The sequence below is a fragment of the Lepidochelys olivacea genome (genome assembly GCF_965140295.1).
Source record: "Lepidochelys olivacea isolate rLepOli2 genome assembly, chromosome: 7".
In the NCBI taxonomy this organism is placed as follows: Eukaryota; Metazoa; Chordata; order Testudines; family Cheloniidae; genus Lepidochelys; species Lepidochelys olivacea.
Window position 1 is genome coordinate 122,336,800 of NC_140417.1, and position 24,049 is coordinate 122,360,848.

General features: G+C 44.2%; 1 protein-coding gene across 1 annotated transcript in view; it reads right to left on the reverse strand.

The window, feature by feature from the left end:
- WBP1L (WW domain binding protein 1 like) overlaps nt 1-23,502 on the reverse strand; it is an 86,999-nt gene extending 63,497 nt beyond the window's left edge. Inside the window, exon 1 of the mRNA XM_084633833.1 lies at nt 23,411-23,502. Within this exon, the coding sequence (XP_084489959.1) occupies nt 23,411-23,497 (87 nt within the window). The 5' untranslated portion in view covers nt 23,498-23,502. The remainder of the gene's footprint in view (nt 1-23,410) is intronic.
- Nucleotides 23,503-24,049: the final 547 nt, after the last annotated feature.

Genomic DNA, 24,049 nt, shown 5'->3' on the forward strand with positions numbered 1-24,049 from the left:
GGAAAAGAACCATTCACCTGCTATGGGGACATTTTTGTTCCATGTCTGTATGGTGTCTAACACAATGGGGTCTTGGTCTATGACTAGGTTCTACGGTAATACAAATTAATAATAATTTGTTGCTTTTTGTTATAGTCGAGCCACTCTAGCCGAGATACACGCATCTTCCCCTAAGCCCCTCCATCTCACTCTCACATACAAAACATCCCAGCAGAAAAGAATCAAACCCACCATATTAAGACTAACTAGAGGACATGATTGTATCCACGAGCCGTGCATTTTAGGTCTCCTTGTGAAATCCTATATACCAAAGTTCACATTAAAAATAGTTTGCAGGAAGGAAAGAAAAAATATAATATAAGTTAGACAAACAAACAATCAGAAGACTCGGACAGGCAGTGATGACACTTTTTAAAGTGTTAGCACAGATCACATTATAAACTTTGAAATGTTCTTGCAAGTGACCTTGTTTCATTTACACATTTCTGATTAACCCTTTTGCATCTTAGAGTCTAACATATAATCTCTGTTGTTGCTTAAATCATCTAGCCTGCCAAAGAAAGCATGAGCCGCCTCAGAAGCAGAATGACGCACGTAAAACAATAAATACTAATCCCCAGTGTGGATTCCACGCAACTGAATTTGGTCATAGAAAATGGGATCAAAAGTTCTAAAACAGACATGCACTGGAGAAATTAGAAATCATCCCACAGTCATATCCAAAGTCTGGAGCAATTCTTAAAAGAATAATTGCTGTCAAGTTAAGAGAAAGGAGAGCAGAAGAAAGCCAGCATGTATAAAAAGTAGCCATTAGGCAGCGTTTTGTGGACACCTTAAAAATGACACACACAGCTTATTGATCAGTGTTATCATTAAACCATATATGGTACTCCATCCATAATCATTCCTCACTTAAAAGCTTGAGAGAGAAAAAAAGGTAGGCATTAGAAAGCCGAGAAAACAAACATAGTGGCTCTGGCTGACAGACTGGGGGAGGAGTGGAGGGGGCCAGACCAAAGGGACTTCCACTGAGAATGCTCTACCCCAAGCATCCAGACATTTAAATCAGCAAAGCCCTGGCAGCAATGAGCAAATATACAATACTAGCTAGCATCTAGGGCCTCCAGGAGAAAGAGGTACCAATCAAAAGTAATTCTGTATACATCCACCAGGATCCGCAGGTGAGTCAACAAGACTTCAGGGTCAGCGGTATCAGACTGCTGCTGATAGATCTAAAAGGAACTGTATGGACACCCAACCTTTGTCTGTGACTAGAAGCTCACCAACCAGTGACTAGCATAGTTTCTGCGCCAGACCCATGGTCAAACACTCAAGGAAGTCTGAGGATTCCATTATCTGCTCTATCTTTTGTAAGCACCAAGCAGAATGGGAGGGTGGGGGAGATGTTGGTCATTAAACGCTTCCTTAGACGCTCAGAAATAAACCTCTTTCCCTATACGTTCCCCCAAACCAAAACCTAAATTTAGCAAACATTATTGTGCGTTTTTAGAGAGGGAAAGCCAAAATGGTTATTTTGTTTACTTCTTTCTCTGCATTCCAGCACCATCCAGGGAGTCAAAGATATGCACATGCCTGAGTGCAGACACAGATACAGTGAATGCTAGTTATGCACAACTTCTTGGTTTCCAGTAAAAAGTTGCCATTATCCAAGAGTTACTACTAAATGAAGGTGTTTTCAAGTGCACTCACTGCATATATACATTACAATTATACAATATACTACAACCGTCTTTACAATGAGTAAACCAAACATTAAAAATGTTGATGTAGTTATAATCAATGCTCAAAGTGAAACAACACTGTAACAATTTATCCAATGTTTGCTAATAACCAGCGTTCACTGCTCATCTACTCACACTTGCTCAGCAAAGGGCTCACATAGGGCCACCAGAACCCAAACACCATCAGCAAAACACAGGTCCACATTGTGACAGGTTACCCCCGCCCCCCACTCCAGGGTGCCACCTGATGTACTGGAGTCCCACTGAGCCCGCCCACTCCACCAGCCTGGGCTCCCTCACCCTGTCCTGCTGAGCCAGGCCCTCAAGCCTCCTCTAGCATACACACAGATAGGTTTCAGAGTGGAAGCCATGTTAGTCTGTATCAGCAAAAACAATGAGGAGGCCTTGTGACATCTTAGACACTAACAAATTTGTTAGTGTCTAAGGTGCCACAAGGCCTCCTCGTTGTTTTTACACAGGTTAGGACACACCCAGCTGCAGAAAGAGACAACACTGAAAAATCAGCTCTATATGGGACGAATCAGCTAGGGGATTGCTCAGCAACTCCAGTGCACACGCCCTCTGGGATGCAAACCCAAAATTGTATGGTCTTGCGCTGCACAGAGAACTGTGCAACATAAGCTCAGGAAAATCACCCCCTCCCTCAATGTGGAGGAAGATATACACAGCTTTTTGCCCCAGTTATGAATTGCACAAACTGGTTTAGAGAAAACAAAATAAGTTTATTAACTACAAAGGATAGAATGTAAGTGATAAGGAAGAGCAAACAGATCAAAGTGGATTACTGAACAAATAAAAACTAACATGCAAACTAAGCTTAATATACTATAAAAACTGGCTACAAGTAAAAAGAAAAGGAGTACTTGTGGCACCTTAGAGACTAACAAATTTATCTGAGCATAAGCTTTCATGAGCTACAGCTCATTTCAAATAAATTTGTTAGTCTCTAAGGTGCCACAAGTACTCCTTTTCTTTTTGCGAATACAGACTAACACGGCTGCTACTCTGAAACCTGGCTACAAGTAGTAATTTCTCACTCTAAATGTTGTTTTAAGCAGGTTGCAGAGTTTCTTGAAGACAAGCTGCTCTTGCTTACAGCTTAAAACTCCTGATATTCCTTTCACAACCCAGGCACCTTTCCCAGCCTGGGTCCAATCCTTCTCCCCTCTGCTTTGTCCCTTTCTTAGATGTTCTCAGCAGTCATCCTGGCTGGGGAATTCAGTGAAGAAAGAACCCCGATCATCTCACTCCCCTGTCTTTAAATAGGATTTACATATGGCGGGAATTCTTTGTTTCCCAGTTTGATTCCCCAGCACGGTGGAACATTTCACATCAAAGCATTGTTTTAAGTTAGGTCAAAATGGGGGTCTAAATGAACTGCCTGGAATTCTGTTAAGGATGGCTTCGCTCAAAGAAATGACCACCATACAAAGAATGTTGTCATGAACACACATTTCAATTAGTGCTGGGGTTCTCAAACTGGGGGTCATGGCCCCTCAGAGGGTCATGAGATTATCACATGGGGGGTTGTAAGCTGTCAGCCTCCACCCTCAAACCCCACTTCACCTCCAGCATTTATAATAGTGTTAAATATAAAAAAAGTGTTTTGAATTTATAAGGCGGGTCGCATGCAAAGTCTTGCTGTGTGAAAGGGGTCACCAATACAAAAGTTTGAGAATCACTGACTTAGTGGGTGAGAAACCCTACTTGTAAGAGTTATACTGAGCCAGTTATCTACATACAGAAGGCAAGACAGCTCAGAAAAAATACTTATGAGTGACAGAACACATTAAGGGACCCTTTTCTCAACATCATTCCACCTTATCTGGCAGAATGAATATCATGTCTGCAAAAATTGCTTTACTTATTCTGCTAGAAATGTTCCTTAGAAGTGTTAGGAATATTTATTTCAGGTGGGTTTTTCTGCTGAGAAAATGACATTTATTACAGAATCTCCAGGCTGGCCTGACTTGCTGAGGAATTACATGTTAAAGTCAGCTGCACAAGAACTCATTAAAGTGAAGTTTTGAATTAAAATGCTCTGCCTTAAACAAGAGACTTTGTTGAATATTCCCACTAAATAATACCCTACTGTTTATGACTTGTAGATCCATCCTCAAACCACTGATTTAATATGCTAACTACACAGTAAAAGTTTGCACAAGGTCAATCAAATGTCAATTATATGCAATGCAGATTATAACATGGTGAATGGTGTCTGAAAAAAATCAGAGAAATGTTTATGCAGTTCAGGCCCAAAGTTTAGTTTTCATATGCTTTTATTAAACATTATGTAGCACCATGACTTTGCACATATTAAAAAAAAAGACTATCTTCACCCCCAGAAAATTTACCATCTAACTTAGACAAAAAGAAGAGGGTATTATTACACCTAGCAAGAGAATCATGCAAGGGCTGGTATTTTTAAACGGATGCCCACCATGGAAATCCAAGCAGGAGTAGCCAGTTTTGAGATGGATTGAGGAGGGCAAAGATATCTGATGCACAAAAAGGATTCTCCTGCACAGGACTGGAAGCCCAAATACAACTGCATTTCAGCATGCTAGCACATCAAAAGTAGAACCTGAGACAGTCTAGTTTCACTGTCCAGACACAGTGAAAGTCAAAATGTCATCTAGAAAAAGTATATTTGGTTTTGAAATTCCAGGTTGGCAGGGGGTGGGTGTGCGGTTGGCTTTTTTTTTTTTTTTTTTTTAAATGGGAAGTATCCCTTTAAGACATCTCAGGAATTCTGTCTTCCCTCAACTCCCAGGAAGGGTGTATGTGATAAGCGGTCCACTCTAAGAAGCTAAAACCAATCAGATAACTGTTTGCTCTAGATGTTCCAGGCACTTTTAAGATAAAAAAAAAAATCTGACTGACAAAGCAGTTTATGGTGCCAGTTCAGCTTCTGTATTTCCTTTACAACTGGACTGTTTGTATTTGAGTGATCTCTTCCTCATTTCACTGCCCTTCTGATCTAACCTGCTGGTTTAGTCCCGATTTTGTGACTTCACCATCTGCTGCCTTCAAAGTGAATTTGATGTAAGAAATTCACCCTTTTAACTTCGCTACAGGATCAAATCAAACATGAGCTGTGAAGAGGAAAACCTTTCACCCTGAATTCTTCTCTACCATATGTGAAACGTGCCACATGGGGCTTGTAGAGGCTCAGAAACTTAACACTTTTATAGTGCTTTACGCTTCTATTTGTTTATGGTAGCATCGCCATGTGCCAGGAACTTTGGAATGGTCCCTACCTTAAGGATAACAGTATCTAAGAAAATACATAAGAATTCAAATCAAGGCTCCACAACTATGTATAATAAAGTTTGTCCACTCTGAACTGGACTCTGAACATCTTGGGACAAAGATATCACAGAAGAAACCCCAAGTTTCTTAATCACTAATTGTATTTTAAACCTGAAGGATCCAGTCCTATACACTGGACTCAAGAGCAGGAGATGAAAATGTATTTTACTTGCCGCATGCTGTACAAATATTACACTATTCATCTCACAATATCGCTGTAAGGAGACACAGCAAGTATCATGGTTTTGTGAATCTGTATTAAGCGATCTGCAACAAGCTTTGTATGAGTAGCGGATAGACCAGGGGTCTCAAACACATGGCCGCTGGCCACATGTGGCACACGGAGTTATTTGCTGCAGCCCGCCAAGCTCCCTGCGCCCACCCCAAGTTATTTCCTGCGGCCGCCAAGCTCCCCTTACCTGTCCCCCCTCCAGCGCACCATGACCCCGCTCCTCTGCCTACCTCCAGGTGCTTCCCGCCGCCAAACAGCTGTTTGGCAGAGCTTAGTGCTTTCCAGGAAGGAAGGGGGAGGAGCGGGGAGCCGCAAGCTCAGGGAGGAGGCGAAGACGACACAGAGCAGGGGTTGGGATTTGGGGAAGGAGTTGGAATAGGGGCAGGGAAGGGGCGAAGTTGGGGTGGGGACTTTGGGGAAGGGATGGGAAGAGGCGGGCAGGGCCTCATGGAAGGGGTGGAGTGGGGGCAGGGCCGGGGGCAGCGGTGGGGGATGTGTGTCAGTGATGCGGCCCTCGGGCCAATGTGCTAGTCCTCATGTGGCCCTTGTGGTCATTTGAGTTTGAGATCCCTGGTATAGGTATTGTTATCCTGAGATTAAGGTACTTTTGCCTCATATTATCGCTACCACACAACAGTTACGGTTCGAAACAAGTGCTCAGCATTCTGATCAGACATCCCATGGTGCACTGCTCCACTGCTGTGGTGTATGTATTTTGGCATTTCCCACCCTGCACATTGTAGGATACCTACTGGAAGACAATGGAATTCTGAAGTTTGGGGAAAGGGGGAGGCATCAAACTATATTCCCATGATCTCTCTCTTTTCATCCCATCATCCATTTGGGTTTTGCAAGTCAATGCCGTTTTCAAAGTGCTGATAGGCAGCATGGAAGAAACATTGGCGAGCACTGCAATCTTCAGGATGATGAATATAGACAGGCTGCAGCAAGCATGTCTACAATCATGCTTCATGACTTCAGAAGCAGGCCATCTGAAAAACAGAGGCTGACATCCAGGAAACACTTCTCCTAGATATTTTCCAGAAGCGCCTTCACTTAGAGTGCCACTTTTGGACTTGGACAACTAGCACTGACTAGTGGGACAGAACAGTGCTATAGACCTGGGATGACCAGCAGTGCTGGCAGAATTTCAGGATGTCAAAAGCCACTTTCATATAAACCTGTGCAGAGCTCTTGCCAAGGCTGCAGTGGCGGGACACCCATGTGAGAGTTGCCCTCAATGTGGAGAAGTGTACAGCTAGTACCATCTGGAAGTTAGCCATCCCCAACTACTATTGATCAGTAACTAACTAGTTTGGTGTTGGTAAGATCAACCACTGAGGCTGTTGCCATGGAGGTTTGCACAGCTATCAAGGAAGTGCTTTGCCCCTGATTCCTAAGGCTAGGCAATGCATGGGAGGTGAATGGTTTTGCACAGCTGGAGTTCACAAATTCTATTGTGGTCATTGAGGGGATCCAGGTGCCTGTTCTTTGCATCTTCACCCTCCAGCACCAGACCGTGGAGTTCAAAGTTATTTCATCCTGGGGCTGCAAGGCCTGGTTGATCAGCATGGACAGTTCACCAACATTAATGTGGGGTGGTCTGGAAATGTCCATGATGCCAGGAGCTTTAGAAACCTGAGACTTTCCTGTAATGGAAAAAAATTGAATTTTTGGTTCAGTAGTCTTTGTGGACTATGGCAGTGCCAGACATCAGTCATTCTGGGAAACCTTGCTTACCCTCGGCTTCCCTGACTTACAAAGCCTTCTACTAGGCAATTGGATGGGAGAAAGATACACCATAAGTAGCTGCAGAATAACAGTGGAAGGTACATTTGGGAAACTGCAAGGTAGATGAAGGAGCCTGATGTCAAGACTGATGAGAAATCTCCCTCTTAGGATAGCTGTTCTCTGTGTCTTACACAACTTCTGCCAGACCAAGGGGGATAGCCTCGTAGATGGTTGGGAGACTTGCTGAATGTTTTGAACGGGCAGAGAAGATACCTCTATGACATGCTACAGGGGCACAAAGTCAGGCATACACTGTGCTCCTACTTTGAGGCTAGGGGTCACTTGTCAGAAATGTGTATGCTTTTGTTTAAGGCTTAAATCAGGATTACTACACACATATATTAACATGCACGTGCCACGCTGCAAAGCTTTGGTCGTGCTATAAGTGGGGATTCTACTATGCTTTGTGGGGGTTTTAACATAGTGTATGTGTGGAGGTGCACGTTTTCATGAGTTGTTCTAGATGCACATCCCAGACTACAAAAACATTTTGAATGTATTTTTAACAAACTATACACCAATATAAATGTTTAGATCAGTAAAAAATGTTAACCTACATAACAATATGCAAATAGTAAATGAAAAAAATACCACAGACAAGAGTTGCATGCAGACAAGTTTCTGCTTTTAAGGTCACAAAATGTGCATATGTAGGCCACTCAACACTGTTGTCTGCATCTTTGATGTGGGAGGGCCTCTCCCTTGTGGGTATCTCCCACTGTCTACTATTTTCTTTGTTGTCCCATGGCACAGAATGTCTGGAGCAGGACCTGTTTCTGAGCATGGTTGCAGGGGACACATAGGCTGTGAACCAGTCCTTGACCAGAGAGCTAGCATGTTTTCTAGGAGGGCTGTTTGCCCACCCATCCCCAGCAGCTGTGCTTGTGAGGACCATGCCATTTTTCTGTCTTTTTCCCTCTCTCTGTCATGCTCCAGGAACTCTTCCTGCCACTCCTCTGTCTTTTTCTCTCTCTCTTTGGATGCACCTAAGAGTTCTTTGAACACATCATCCCTTGCTTTCCTCTTCCTCCTACAGAGTTTGAACAGCTGTTCACTTAAAGTTAGCACCCCTGTCCTTAGTTGCCACAAGGTATCAGCTGCTCTGGGGGGAGAGGGAGAGGGAGAGAAAAAGAACAGCTCGTTATTGTCAAAATTGAAGTCTCAATGCCAGCAGAGATAAAATGTTGCTTTTTCCTTGATTTTGGAACTCTATTCCCACAGCTCTTCCCAGTCTTGCGTGAGCTCAGAAATGGTAAGACTTTTCACAATCATCTTTCATAGAATCATAGAATATCAGGGTTGGAAGGGACCTCAGGAGGTCATCTAGTCCAACCCCCTGCTCGAAGCAGGACCAACACCAACTAAATCATACCAGCCAGGGCTTTGTCAAGCCTGACCTTAAAGACTTCTAAGGAAGGAGATTCCACCACCTCCCTAGGTAACGCATTTCAGTGCTTCACCACCCTCTTAGTGAAAAAGTTTTTCCTAATATCCCACCTAAACCTGCCCCACTGCAACTTGAGACCATTACTCCTCGTACAGTCATCTGCTACCACTGAGAACAGTCTAGATCCATCCTCTTTAGAACCCCCTTTCAGGTAGTTGAAAGCAGCTATCAAATCCCCCCTCATTCTTCTCTTCCGTAGACTAAACATCCCCAGTTCCCTCAGTCTCTCCTCATAACTCCTGTGTTCCAGTCCCTTAATTATTTTTGTTGCCCTCCGCCATTTGTTGCCATTTTGTTGTCTTTGTTTGTGTAGAAGCCCTGGGCCTGTGATGTGTGGTTGTTCTGCCAACCTGGGCAAATGGATAATAAATGTGAGGTCGACTGTGGGTGTTGGGAATAGGGGCTCCTCTGCAGGTGTCCATACGTTGAGGAACCATCTCCTCAAAAGGCAAAGGATTTTGATCAAAAAGTTAACGGGCAAACAGAGAAAAATATGCCAGGCAGCTGTTTGACGGGGTAGTATCCCAAAGCTTGGGCAGGAATGGAAGGGAACCATAAGCTGAAGGAGCAGTGCTGAGAGTGCTGCATTGCTGTGAAATCTCTGTGCAAAATTAGAGCACTCTTTAGCTTACGTTCTCTTTAACCCTTGCAGATCAGCATAAAGTGCCCTGTAAAACAAACGATGTCCTGCTTACAGTATCTTTTTGAAAATGTTTATGTACCACACATGACTTTTCCGGTGTAACTCACACTGACTAAAAGCTGAGGGCATCAATGACGGCACACATCAGATAAATGCTTGGTGCTTTCTCTTTTCTGCACTTGCTGCTACAATAGAACTGCTTTTATTTAAAACCATCTCATTGGTAAGCCACACAGTGCAGCCGGGGGGGGGGAGAAGAGGGGGTTGCGTCGATTGGGGAACTAAGACTGGGTGGGAGTGGAAGGACAACAGGCAACACAGTGGCTAGCTGGAACCGCAAACAAGCTATGGTTGTGTTTCCGCATCGATAGAAAAGCGTTGTAGAACGTATACACTCTCCCGCACAGACAGCAGTATGAGCAATGGGTGGAGGGCTTAAAAGCCCAGGTGATGGAAAATGCCTATACAAACATGGCGGAGTTGAAAACACATGAGGCGGAAAGAAGGTAGACCAACATGGCAACACCCTCAATACAGCTGTATTATAATAGATCACACAATACTTACTGCAAGTGATCCGTTCCCCAGGTCAGGTATCTTCCTGTGATCCAGACCATTCCTCAGGCTGTGAACTGGCCAGCTCCTGAGTCTCTGGGACTGCATTTCCCTCTTTGGACTTGTACACATAAGTTATGTCAAAGTAAGCGCTAAAGTCGCTCAGGGGTATGGAAAAGCCACCCCCGAGTGACGCAAGTTACACTGACCTACAAGCCAGTGTGGACAGCGTTATGTCAGGGGAGATGCTCTTCCGCCGATATAGCTACTGACGTTCAGGGAGGTGGAATAATTATGCCGATGGAAGAGAACTCTCCCATCGGCATAGAGTGCTTGCATTAGAGTGCAACAGCAACGCAGCTACATTGGTACAGTTGCACCGCTGTAGCAATTATAGTGTAGACTAATCCTTAGTTCATCAAGTCAACGATATCAGAGATTTCGTTATCAGTCTCCTCCCTCTTGGTTTGCGCCTTGGTTGACATTGGCGGAGCGTGTCCTCAAAATGCAGGGGTTCAATGGTGAGATTTCCAGCAAGTTGACAGTCCTATTCATTATAGAAGCTGCAGATGCTGCAAGCTCTCCCAGAGGTCCTATTATTGTACTTCACACTCTTATAACCCAGTCGGAGTTCCTTTCCTTTATTGAGGCATTGGCTTAAGTCCCAGTTGTACCTCCCTCTCTTTCATTTGTTTGGACAGCTGCTTGTATATTTGTGCATTTCGGTGGCTAGAATTCAGATGGGCCTGTATGTGCTCCTCTCCCAATAGGGCAATGAAGTCTTCGACCCCAGCCAGAGGCCACACTGCAGTACAAGTCTTGACTGATCAGCATTGAGGAACAGGACAGCTTTGCAATCTCCACAAGAGATAGAATTACAAGACACAGAACTGCACCAGCATTTAAACAGGGAGGTGACCTCCAGCTATAATGACCCCAGGCACTAGAGAGCACACAGGTAAACAGACAGGCCAACCCTGAGCCAGCAAAGCAGCGTGAGATACCAGCAGGAGGAATTGGCAGATGAACAACAGTTTTGGGATGGGTAAAGTCATTCCACATCTCTCAGTAAACCCGCTTTTAAAGTGGGCTGAATAATGCATGTTAAAACACCAGATAAGCAACAAAAAAACTGACTGTGGAAGCAAGACCCTTTAACACGAAATAATGCAAGTTAACCTGCAACAAGTTTCAAGTGTAGACAAGCCCTTCGTTTCACCATCTAAACTGCAGATACTGAGGCAGAAAGGTGAAGTGATTTGTACAATAATGCTTCACAAGCAAGTCAATGGCAGAACCAGGATTAGAATTTGAGAGTTCTTAATAGCATCCTTGTGCTTTTCCTTTAAAGATCTGACAATATACAAAATAAATCATCTTTTTAAAGTGTTACAAAAGATAAAGTGCTATTTTAAAGTTCGCCCTCATGAAAATGTACCTCCTTTAAGAAAGCCTGGCTGTTCAGCCCCCTCTATTACCACAAGCTTTACACTAATCTCTAGTTTACATGTTCATCAAGATACTGCACCCTCAAAGGCTCTTAGTTTGGAATTGACAAGATGTCTGGTTTTTGGGTAGGGATGAAAAATGCTGACAAATGCAGACTCAGCCAGAGGACTTTATATGCAATATTTGTACAAGCCAAATAACATTTTTTTAAAAACTATTTATATAATTAAATGTGAGAATTAAAGGCATAAACAAGCTAAGTTTTACCCTGCACCCAGTGCTAAAAGAAAGGACAATGACTTACAAAGATTACTGGAAAACCACTTAAAGTTGTGCAAGAGATAAAAGAAGTTCTTTTCATAAGAATTTTGACAAAGATTGTGTGTGTCACTCATTTAGGAATCTAAATGAATGTTTAAAAAAATTGTAATGGCAGTTTAAGTGTTTAGGCTTCAAAAAATTAGATTCTTCTATACTGGAGATGCAGGACAGGAACTTACAGAACCAAAATGGAGAGAGCTAGGACACAAATGGAGGAAAGACCTGAACAACAGAAAAAAATAGGCATTGGACTGAAATCCCCAGGGCAAGAGGCAACGAGCAGACCGAGCACAACATGGAAACACAGAACAGAACTGAAAGCCATCAAAACGATAACAGAAGAAGCTCAGACTGCAGTGAGAGCCTGTCAAAGATGGAAGCGATGGTGAAGAGCCTATGTTCCGCACGGAATAAAGAGGCTAGGGTGACCAGACAGCAAATGTGAAAAATCGGGACAGGGGTTGGGGGGGTAACAGGAGCCTATATAAGAAAAAGACCCAAAAATCGGGACTGTCCCTATAAAATCAGGATATCTGGTCACCCTAAAAGAGGCATAAGTCGGTCAAGTCAGTCATACTGGATATGCGGCAATAGCTCACCAGAAGCCCACCCAGATGTTTATTTTCCTCCACTTGCACTAATACAAACACACCCGTCATCTAAGGTCTCTGTAAGTTGCGTGGCTGCACAGCAGCCTAGTAAGCAGCCCCGGCGGACCTGCCACGGTGGTGGAAACAGGCCCCCGTGGTCCCCGACCTGTTGCGGCCGGGGGGCGGGAGAGAGACGGGACAGGCGTCCCGCCCCCAGCCTGAACCTAGTCCAGTCCTCAACCTGCCATGGTGGGGAGGGGCGCCTCTCCCCCCCAGCCCAGGTGCTGCTGCAGGAAGAAAGAGCTGGGGGGAGGGCAGTCCTCTCTCTCCACCATAGCCCCGGAGCAGCCTCCACTCCAAACCCCACATCCCTAGCCCCAGTTACGCAATGCTGTGCACACATGCAGTGGAGCGAATATTCCTTTCTGATCCTTGTGGCCATTAACTTACACCTCAACCCCTACTAATGTACAACAAGACATTTAAATGTGTGACATATGACCTAAGCGTGGAACACCTGGAGTAGCAATCAAACTTATTTTTAACTTATTCTCACTGTGTGGATCAAATGAACAGATCTGCACTCTCTTACAGGAGAGGAGGTTAAGGAACAGTTCCCTACTCAAGGGTTTTCAGAGATGTTCCCAGCCCAGGCTTCTCATAGGACATGAGGGGAGATCCCTGACCAGGCTGCCCCCAAATTCAGTAAATGCAGGCCAAACTCGCTTTAGCTGGACTGCGTTGGTAATGTCATCATGCTACCACCACCCGACCAAGGGCGCAGACGGTCCTCAGCTCTCCTCCTCCAGCAGCTGTAGCCCCTCCCACTTCTCCTCGCCACACTTCCCCTCCAAAAGGGGAGAGAGATCTCGGAACGAACGATGGTTAGGGAAAAGGGAAGGGAGAGAAATGGGGCCCCATTACAGTTTTCACAGGAAGGAAGAGACAAGTTGAGCCTCAAACCTATGAAGAACACAGCAGCCAAGGGCCACCTCTTCTTCCTCTGTCTGTGAAAACCATATAGGCCCCAGCTGCCTTCCTTGCCCAGAAACCACAATGGACTCCCTTCTTCGGAGGCCTTGCTCTACTGCTTTGAAAGGGAAGGGGGAGCAGAGAAAGAAGCAGAGGGCTAACTGCCAAAGATGGGTCACCTTCTCTTCCCAGCCCTGCTGGCTCCTGAGGTCTGCAGAGCATCACCTAAACTGGCAGTACAGCAGCATACAAAGGCCAAATCAGCTGCAATGCAGAATGTACAACAAAATGTTGATTCCTCAAGAGCTCTGGTTTGCACGATATTTGATAACTCCTTCGTATTCAAAGCTAATAAAATGTATTATTGCTCAAAAAAAATTAGTCTTTACAATCCTGCTACAGTATTTGACTATGAGCCCCTGTTGAAGTGAACTCCCCAGGATGACTACCGTACTCCGACTATTCTGTTCTTTTTTTAAGCCCAGGATTATAACCTGACTGATTTCAACGCTTTAGGGTAGTGTTTCTCAACGACCAGTCCACGAGGACCTGCGCTGGTCCCCGAGATCTCCCTGACACAGTTTAGGAAGGCAGCAAGCCAGTCCCTGGTATCAAAAAGGTTGAAAAAAACTGCTTTAAGGCATAGTATTCATTGGTGATAGATGAAGTTTATCCTTAATCCTGCTCTACCACTTCTTCCACTATACTTCTTTCCAGTCAGCATTGAACCAAGACTGCAGCATGGCATGCAGAGGTGCTTTGTCACAGAAGTTCTGTTTTTTGTACTAGATGTATAATCAAGATACTAACCATTCACCTAATCATTACAAGATACCATGGCACGTTCTGCAAATGTAATGGTGTTAATCCCAGCATACCCAGCATTTTTGCCAAATTCTAATCCAAGTATTTACATTCTGCCCCTAATTTCCCCACATCATTTCAGATGGATAAAAGAGTCCCTTCAATTCCAGTTCTGAACTGTTGGGCAATGTTACTGTGTACTATTAAAGAACTTCTGCATTCCACCTCAGAGGAAGCGGCATCAATTCCTGTATATCGTATGTAATATACTGCAAGCAAGCAAGATGGAACTAAGCCTCACTGAAAGTAAATGAGACTTGTGTCCTAAATCAATTGTCTCTCCAATATCCATGGGCCAACACAGCTATAACACTGCAAACCTACCAATTAGGTGCTTTTGAAAATTCCACCCAGAGTCAGTAAATGGCTTTAGTATCTCTGCTTCAAAAAGGGTTACGAAATTACTATGCCTAATAGAAACCTTAGCATTTGTCTCACTGATTCAGACACTGCACAGTCTGCACATAACGGGTTCCCAGGGTCTTCAAAGGCCCTGAAGTAGGACGTTCATTTTCTAAATACACTTCTACTGCTATCACTTTCCAGTTTCCAACAGTTCTAAACACTTCACAGGGAAGATATAAAGCAATTTTTTATTAATACAAATTTATCCAAGTTTTACAGGGAAACAAAGACCATTTAATGCTTTGGTTCCCCATTTTCTAAAATCTTTGAGACTGGAGTCCACAGTAGGAAGATTTTTGTTTGAAGGTATTACACTGTATTATGTATGTCAAAGTCTCCATTCCCTGTCATTCTGTTCCTGCAAGTGTATCTGCTTTGTTACAGGCCAATGAACACAGATGAGTTTTGGCTGTGATTTGTTAACTCAGGGAACACAGCCTTGAAATCTTGATTAGCAATCACTTACCACACATGCCTCCTATCAGCCCAAAGCTATGTGGCAACAGAATTGAGATAAAGCAGCGAAGAGCAAGACCACACAAAACTTGCCTCTTACCTCCCCCATTCTAAAAGCACTCAAAACTTATTTTTGGTATTGCATTTTTCAAGCTTCAGCATGCTGATGTTTGTAAGGAGGGTCTCTGCTTCAATCATTCCATTAGATGAAAGCTGCCCACAGTCTTTTCAAGTGTAGAGAATGATGGGAAGGAAAATAGTTTTGGACTTCTATGGTGACTTGCATTCATCCTTGTGAGGCAGGCATGTCTTTTCATTTCACAGATGGAGAAAACAGTCACCAGAGGTCAAAGGACTTGCCTCAAGACACAGAGAGAGTCTATGGCAGAGCTAGGAATATAATCCAGAACTCCTGATTCCTAGTCTCATGGCCTAACCACTAGATTACACACTGCCAGTAAGAGCAAGGACAGGAATACAAGGACAGGTTAACTTAAGTTTTTTTGTTTTTCTGAAGAGACACAAGCATAGGAGATGCAAAAAAATTCCAGATGAGACTGACAGGAAAGGGATCAAGATCTTGGGCTGATGTAGAGGAGCAAAAATAAGAAATTAAGAAAATAAGTTAAGAGGTTACTGTATTTTTGACACTGCAATTTGAAACAGACTGAGGTGAAATGCTAAGTGCTGGCAAATGGAACACAATCACGGGTGACGAAACATCTGCAAAGGCTATTTTATCTAAACTTCAGATCACAAGAGACTTAAGATTCAAAAACAGTCAAAATGACAATAGAAAAGGAGTACTTGTGGCACCTTAGAGACTAACCAATTTATTTGAGCATGAGCTTTCGTGAGCTACAGCTCAAAATGACAATAGAGAGTTAGTTTGAAGACAGCACTATATAAATTCAGCCCTCCTCCGAAGCGTTAACTGTTTGGAAAGCAGTCTGCAGACTGGCAAATGAGTCACCCAGTAATGAAAGGTTTCAGAGTGGTAGCCATGTTAGTCTGTATGAGCAAAAACAACAAGGAGTCCCTGTGGCACCTTAGAGACTAACAAATTTATTTGGGCATAAGCTTTTATGGGCTAAAACCCACTTCATCAGATGCACGGAGTGAAAAATACACTCCGTGCATCTGATGAAGTGGGTTTTAGCCCACGGAAGCTTATGCCCAAATAAATTTGTTGGTCTCCAAGGTGCCACAAGTACTCCTTGTTGTTTTTGCTAGTAATGAAAGGAACTCATCATATAGATGGAGACATGTGTCATGATCCTTGGCTCACATTCAGGCACAAAGACACATATGAGTATCCAAAAAGTACTAGATGCCTTCTAAACACATAGTAAGACATGGTCCCTGCCCTAAAGAGGTTACCATCTAAAACAGTTTTGTCTAAGGTTATTATTGTTAAACATTTAGCAGCCTGTTACACGACAAGATCCTAGGTTTTGCCAGATTGGCTCAGATCTGAGATCCATCTAGTTCAGTATCTTGTCTCGGACAGTGACTGGTACCAGATACTTCCGAGGAAGGTGCAAGAACCCTGCGGTAGCAGACTTGGTATAGTCTGTCCACAGTCTCAACCTGATCTATGAGATTAGACCTCTTGGAACACTGGGTGGTTCCAGACAACTGGAACAAAGCTAATGTTGTCCCAGTACTACTGGAACAACTTACTAGGGGTTGTGATGGATTCTTCATCACCGACAATTTTCAACATCAAGACTGGATGTTTTTTCTAAGAGAAATGTTGTAGTTCAAACAGGAATTAATTCAGGGAAGTCCTATGACTAGGGGCCTACCAACTTCATGGCTGTGAAAAATGCATCATGGACTACGAAATCTGGTCTCCCACCGTGAAATCTGGTCTTGTGTGTGCTTTTACCCTGTACTATACCAATTTCACAGGGGAGACTAGAGTTTCTCAAATTGGGGGTCCTGACCAAAAAGGGAGTTGCAGGGGGTCAGAAGGTTATTTTAGGGTGGATCGTGATATTGCCACCCTTACCTCTGTGCTGCTGCCTTCGGAGCTGGGTGGCCGGATAGTGGCAGCGGCTGGCTGAGGGCCCAGCTCTGCAGGCAGCAGGTCAGAAGTAAGGGCAGCAATACCATACGAGGCCATTCTTACTTGTGCGCTGCTGCTGGCGGCGGCTCTGCCTTCAGAGCTGGGCTCCCAGCCAGCAGCTGCCGCTCTCCAGCTGCCTAGCTCTGAAGGCAGAGCCACCGCCTGCAGCAGCGCAGAAGTAAGGGTAGCAGTACCGCAACCCCAGTACAATCACCTTGCGACCCCCTCAACTCCTGTTTGGGTCTGGACCCCTACATTTACAACCCCGTGAAATTTCAGATTTAAATAGATAAAATCATGAAATTTACTATTTTTAAAATTCTAAGACTGTGAAATGGACCAAAATGGACAGTGAATTTGGTAGGGCCCTACCTATGACCCGTGACATACAGGAGTTTAGCCTAGATGATCACAGTGGTCCCTTCTGGCCTTCTAATCTATTAATCTTAGAGAATGGATTAAGCCCTGAAGCATGAGGTTTAATATTCCTTCCAAAATGCGTTAGTATTAATCATAAGCACTGGATATTCATGATATCCATATAAGTGTCCAATCCCTTTTTGAATCTTGTTAAATTCTTGGCCTCATCATCTTCTTGTGACAACCTTCACAGCCTAATTATGCATTGTGTAAAAAACGTATTTTATTAGTTTTGCATTTTCCACATTCTAATTTCACAAAATGTCTTGTGTTATGAGGCAGAGAGAAGTTCTTGATGTACCTTTTTATACCTTCAGCATTTTATATTTGTCTTCTAATACCTTCTTATCTGTCTCTGTCGCGGGGTAGGTACACCCCAGTCACAGGATGGCAGGTTGCGTGCGATAAAGGGTTATGGCTCAAGTGGCTAGTGTAGATACTGCTGTTTTAGCCCATAAAGCATGGCAGTGCAGCCTAGCAGCCAGAGTCCTTGGGGCTGCCCTTGCTCTCAGGGCAGCATGGTCTAATGGCCAGAGTCCTTGAGCAGTGCCCACACCCTGCGACAGGTGTGGGGCAGGGTACGGGGATCCGGGCCCACCATTCTCAACTGGGTCCTGACCCAGGGCCCTAAGAAACCAGTAGTCCACGGTTCAGCTCAATTTCCTATTTTAACAGTTGTGTTCCCTGGGTTGCTTCCTACCTCTGTTTCCTACTCTGAGTTCTCCTACAGGTGTCAGCCTTCTGGCCCACTCTCATCCCCCAGGGTCAGCGGGGATTCTGCCGTCGATCCAACTGGCTTGGCCTCCATGGTCCGTAGCGCCAGCAACAACCTGGCAGGAGCCCACAGCATACATCCATTCTCCTCCTCAACCAGCCCAAACTAAGCTGGGCCACTCCCTTTTATATCCTGTCTCCAGGCTAAGCATGCCCATCAGGAGTTGGGGGACATGGCCTCTTCATCTCACAGTGTGTGGTTAACCGCAGCCGGATCAGTGCGGGGGAGGTACACCCAGTCACAGTCTCCTTTCTAAAATAAACAATCACAGTCTTCTCAATCTCTCTTCACACCAGTTTTCTATATCCTTGTTTATTCATCACCATTCTCTGAACCCCACCTAATTTTGTGAGAGAGAGTACCTTAATAAAGACATGATAATGTTCTTCATACCATTCCTTATTCATCTTAACATCTTGTTTGCTTTCTTGACTGCAGCTGCACATCGAGCAGAAGTTTTCATTGAGCTGTCTACAATGACTCCCAGGTCCCTTTCATGCACAGATACCGTTAATGTAGAACTCTGAGGGGTATGAATAATTAAATGTATTCCTCCAAAGTTCATTACTCTGCATTTATGAACACTGAACTTCGCTTGCCATTCTGTTACCTATTCACCTAGCTTGTTTAGATCTGTCCAAGTTCACCACAGTCCTGTCTGGTTCCAACTGCCCTAAATAGCTTTCTCATTTGCACCTTTTGCTACCTTGCTATTCACCCTTTCCGGATCAATAACATAATTAGACAACACTGGATCTAGTATGAAACCGTGATGCGCCCCACTATTAAACTTTTACCATGATTAAATTTGATTATTATTTAATCCTACTCTGTTTTCTGCCCAATATAAATTTAAACACGAAAAGGATAATAATCTTACATTTACTATATGTAATGCCTCGTATCACAGAGGATACCAAAATGTTTCTGAGTAAATGAAATACAATTACATATACAAGAAACACCTCAACTACCACTGAAACACAGCTACCACTCACATTAAATGTGACCCGCGTTTAAGAATGCCAAGCAATACTAAACAACAGGCACTCAGACACCATTGTTACAAACAATATAAGGGATTAGAGATGGATGTTTAGGAAGAGAAGAATTTTGAGAAGAATAAAATTTGGTAGGATATTTTAGGTAGGCAGGCCATATAAAAATCCTTTGATGGAATCTGGCCAGAATAATACATATATCCAGCAGCACTATGCCGAGCTATTGGTTCAGAAGAGACTCGGAGAGAAAAATGCCACCTACTGGATGATGTTGAGATTCAAGCCCTGACCTGGCCTGACCTTGCTTGGCTTGTGAGGTCTGACAGGATCAAAGAACAAGGTGCTATGGCTGACAGCCATAGTTAGCTATAACCAGCCCTGAATTTTCTGGGTTGTATTTTTAAATAAGTTGTTTTTGTTTTTAATCAATCAATTTTTAATTGTAGTGGATTCTCAGACAGATAATTATGATTCCGAGTTAAAAGCAGCCCCAATTACTCTAAAAAAAAAAAAAAAAAACCACCACCACCACCACCAAGGACTTACCCAGGATACATTTTACTTTTTCAAACCAGATTTTACATTTGCTGTATAGAAATAAATTTACGCCTCAGCTCAGATAGCTTGGAGAAAATAATGTAATACTGTACATGGTTCTGAGTTCACAGCCATGTATGAAACAAGAGTTTGAATTGATGGGAAAACATGCTACACACAGGTGGACAGCCAGTTGAATTATGGTGCAACTATCACAGTACATGGAGTCCTTAATCCAACCTGCAGAGTCACTTAGAGGTTCCCAGTCTGAGCAAGGACAGAATGTACTTTGATCCCCACTGTCTCCTGCCAAAGCTGCAGAAATCAGTGAGCCAAAACCAACAGTCTCAAAAGATATTGTGGCAGAGGTGTAATATGCCCTATGGTTATATACAGCAGATTTCATTCTGAAGGATCTCAATGCACTTTTAAAAATATAGGAATAACTTCACTCTCTGAATAAAAGTGGCTAGGCCAACAAAGGTCTTTTGGAGTCTAAGGCTACGTCTACTCTAGCATTTCTGTCAATGTAACTTATGTTGTTCATGGGGTATGACAAAACACCCCCGAGTGACATAAGTTACACCAACAGAAGGGCCAGTGTGGACAGTGCTATGTCAGTAGGAGACGCTCTCCCACTGATATAGCTACCGCCACTCATTGGGGCTGGCTTAATTATGTCAAAGGGAGAGCTCTCTCCCATCAACAGAGAGCGGCTACACAGGAGATGTTACAGAGGCAAAGCTGCATCAGTACAGCTGTGCCACTGTAAGGTCTCTAGTGTAGACATGGCCCAAAAAGAAGGACCTGTACCCTGACCACACCCATTGGTGGATTATGGAGCTTTTTCCTTGCTCTGATGTTTCAGGCACAGGCCTCTATGTGAGGCAGGATACCAGCTCAAACCCCAGGTGCTAAATGCAGCCTCAGCCCAGGTGAAATGTGGCAGCCGTTTAACAGCATACACCCATGTTATACAAAAGTTTAGAACATTAAATAGAAATGCTGTACTATGATAATGCTTGACGTAGCTTCAACTGCAGAGCTGAGTTTTGCACTTAAAGCAGGGATTCAGCCTCCTTCTTATGTATAAAGAATAGAAAGTATCATCCCCAAAATTAGAACACTGATATTGAACTTGGCGTGAGACATTTTACAAGTAAACCCATTACACTGAGAAGACTTGTAAAATGTGTCCTTTAAGCTCTCTCAGACTTTTTTTGTCTCAAATGATCTTAAGACTGGAACAACACAGGCTCTTCAAACTTTTCATATTAGTTATACCTCATTGAAATCTGTGCATAAGCTACATTTGACAGAATATAGTTGTAATTAAGCTAAGAAATCCATACATGCTAGGCATAGAAATGTACAGTAAAGGCATCCAAACTACTTTTATTCTGCCCTATACTGACATAATACAACACCACAGAATTATGATTAATGCATTTTAGAGTTTATGGTTCCAGATTTGATAAAACGGATTTTAAAGATATTTATTTTTCACTCCCCCTCGCTTTATGGTGTCACTTCAGAGCAGAGTTAAAGAATGCAAACCATCTTAACTGTTTGATTTCCTTTTCAGTTTAACCTTAACTCTGAATTTCTTGATATGTAGTGGGGTTTTTTTGGATAACTGCAATATTTTAACCCTTAATTTACTAATACATACTCTCAAGATTAATTCCAGTTTACTGGATACAAGGAAAGGTCAAGGAGGCAGAGAGTGGTTAAGCAAACTGAAGTTCAGATAGTATAGAGCAATAAAATAAGAGTAACTATAGGAAATTTTTTGGTAAAGACTATAAGCAGCATGGACTATTTTTAATCCGAAAAGCAGAATCATCTGCAACAGAGCATGCTCTTGGGAACTTTTGTTCAGTGCAGGCTCAACAATAAGAGCTCAACCTACTGAATTACACAACACATTCCCTGCAATAATACCCCACCATTCTTTAGTCTCCCAGTGCCAGTACCGCCCATCCTAGCTTTACGCAATGTTACTTATAAGATCTGAAGGAATCACAAATATAAGGTGGCATGGATGCAGGTGTACATGAATAAAATTTTGTTATAAGCTTATTTTCAATATTTCACATTTCTGATTACAATTCGTAGTAGGCGGTGCAATAACACTAGGTGTTTGAGATGCAGAGGTAACCTAATATCTAAAATAAGCAATGTAAGCCAATTTTATATAAACAAAAACTTTACAAAGGAAACTTATAAAATATCTTCTTGCCTCTATCTGGTCACCACAGGAAATACACATTACCAAGAACAGTGTGCCTTCACTCATGAAATACATAAACTTTTTAAAGCACCCCATCCACTCTCCTGCTGTCTTCCTCCCCCGAGCCCCACTTCTCATATCCACCAAGGTCTATTTTGCTGTTGTATTGATTTGAAAGATTAGACGTACAAATTGCATACACAAGTAGTCTAGGAACAAACTTGCTTGTATTACTGTTGCCATGTCTTCCCTCACCAATTCCTTCTTGTTTGAGACACACTGAGAGGCAGTGACTAACAAAAAGAAAAGGAGTACTAGTGGCACCTTAGAGACTAACCAATTTATTTGAGCATAAGCTTTCGTGAGCTACAGCTCACTTCATCGGATGCATGTACTCCTTTTCTTTTTGCGAATACAGACGAACACGGCTGCTACTCTGAAACCAGTGACTAACAAGTATCTTTTACTCACTTTACAGCAGCTACTGCATCTTTGTTTGTATATAAGGGAACATAGAGGTCCACAGTTTTCTAGAAATAATTCCTCCCTCTGAATGGCCCACCGCTAAGATATGCCATTTGCACAAAGTTGAAAATTTTATTTACATTAGCTCCCAAAGGAAGTGGTAGAAGCACCAACACTTGGATCAGTAAAAACCAGACCAAAGACACAGTCGAAAGTACACAATAGGGTACAATCTTGCACTAGTCCGCACAGGAAAGGACATAAGATTAAACAGATCTACAATTTCCATGGTCACAGATAGGCTGCATCTGAAAATATTTAGAAGATTCTGGACATTCAGCACTCCAAAACAGCAGCCTTCCTGCCACTCAGCAAAACAAGATTTTCAATCACCTTGGTAAATATACACAATCAGGAGGAGATCATAAATGTTGTGGTCAATTCTCCCATCAGTGGGTCAACACTGGGTGTCCCGAACAATATGTTTTGAGATGGGCGCATCTCTGGGTGAGAGTCCATGATCTGGGTTACATGGAAGGTCAGAATACAGGATAATAATTGCCTCTCCTGGACTCAACCCTAATAATCTGTTGAATTTATTTCCAGGGTTGCGGGGTTGGCTGGTTGGCTTTTTTCTACCCGGGGTCCTTCGTTCACCACACACTAAGAACCGGCGGGGCTGACGTGGGGCAATGGAAGAGAACATGACAACACAGAGGCAAAAAGATTCAACAAAACCTGGGAAGGGAAGTAGGGAGGGCTTCGACCCAGCTCCTGGGGAGCTCAGAATAAGGGGAGAAATCTTCACTGCGGGCAGGGCAGCGCGTTAAGAAAATCAACAGCGCACAGACGAAGGTGAAAGCAGGAACCCGCTTAGGCCCCTTTCCCAGGTATGAGGGGGGTACACAGGCATGGGGGGGGGGGAGTGGAGCCTGCTGGGCCAGGCCCCAAAGTAACCCCCCCCCCACAGGGAGCTGCATCCCGAGCACACCGTGCAGCCCCCCTTCGCACCCCTGAGGGGTCCCCCGAGGGCAGCTCCCCTCCTCGGACGCCGGGCCCCCAAGCCTGTCGCCCCCCACAGGCCTCTCGCTGCCCCCTCAGCCCCTACCTGGGCGGGCTCCACGCTGGCCGGCAGCCCCTCGGGCAGGACCTGGAAGAGCAGCAGGGCCATGGCGCCGAGGAGCCTCCTCTCCATCCCCCCCCCCCACCCCCCGCCTACCTAACCCTACCGCGCCCGGCCCGGGACGGGAGCAGAGGGGCGCCCCGGCTGCCGCCCCGCCCACCTGGCGTTCCCATTGGGCCGCCCCACGCCCCGCTCTGCCTGTCATTGGCTCATGTCATCCGCGCGTGACACCCCCACCCCAGGGGTTGAGCTAATCCCGTGCGCCGCCATCTTGAGTGCGGCCCGGGAAGAACTTTTTTTTTTCCGTTTTGGCCGCCATCTTGAGTGAGGCGGAAGCACATGGAAGGGGCTGCTGCGGAAAGGGAAGCTCGGCGCCTGACATTTAAAGGGCCGGCGGTGGGAGGTGGATGATGGCCCAGGGCCCCCTCCACCAGCAGGGCCGTCTGGCCTGTGCCCACCCCACCCCGTCCCGGCCCTTCCCTTCCCTTCCTCCCCCAACTTGTCCCCAACTTTGTAAGGAGAGAGATCACTTTAGATAAGCTATTACCAGCAGGAGAGTGGGGTGGGGGGAGAGAAAACCTTTTGTAGTGGTAAACACCCATTTTTTCATGGTTCGTATGTATA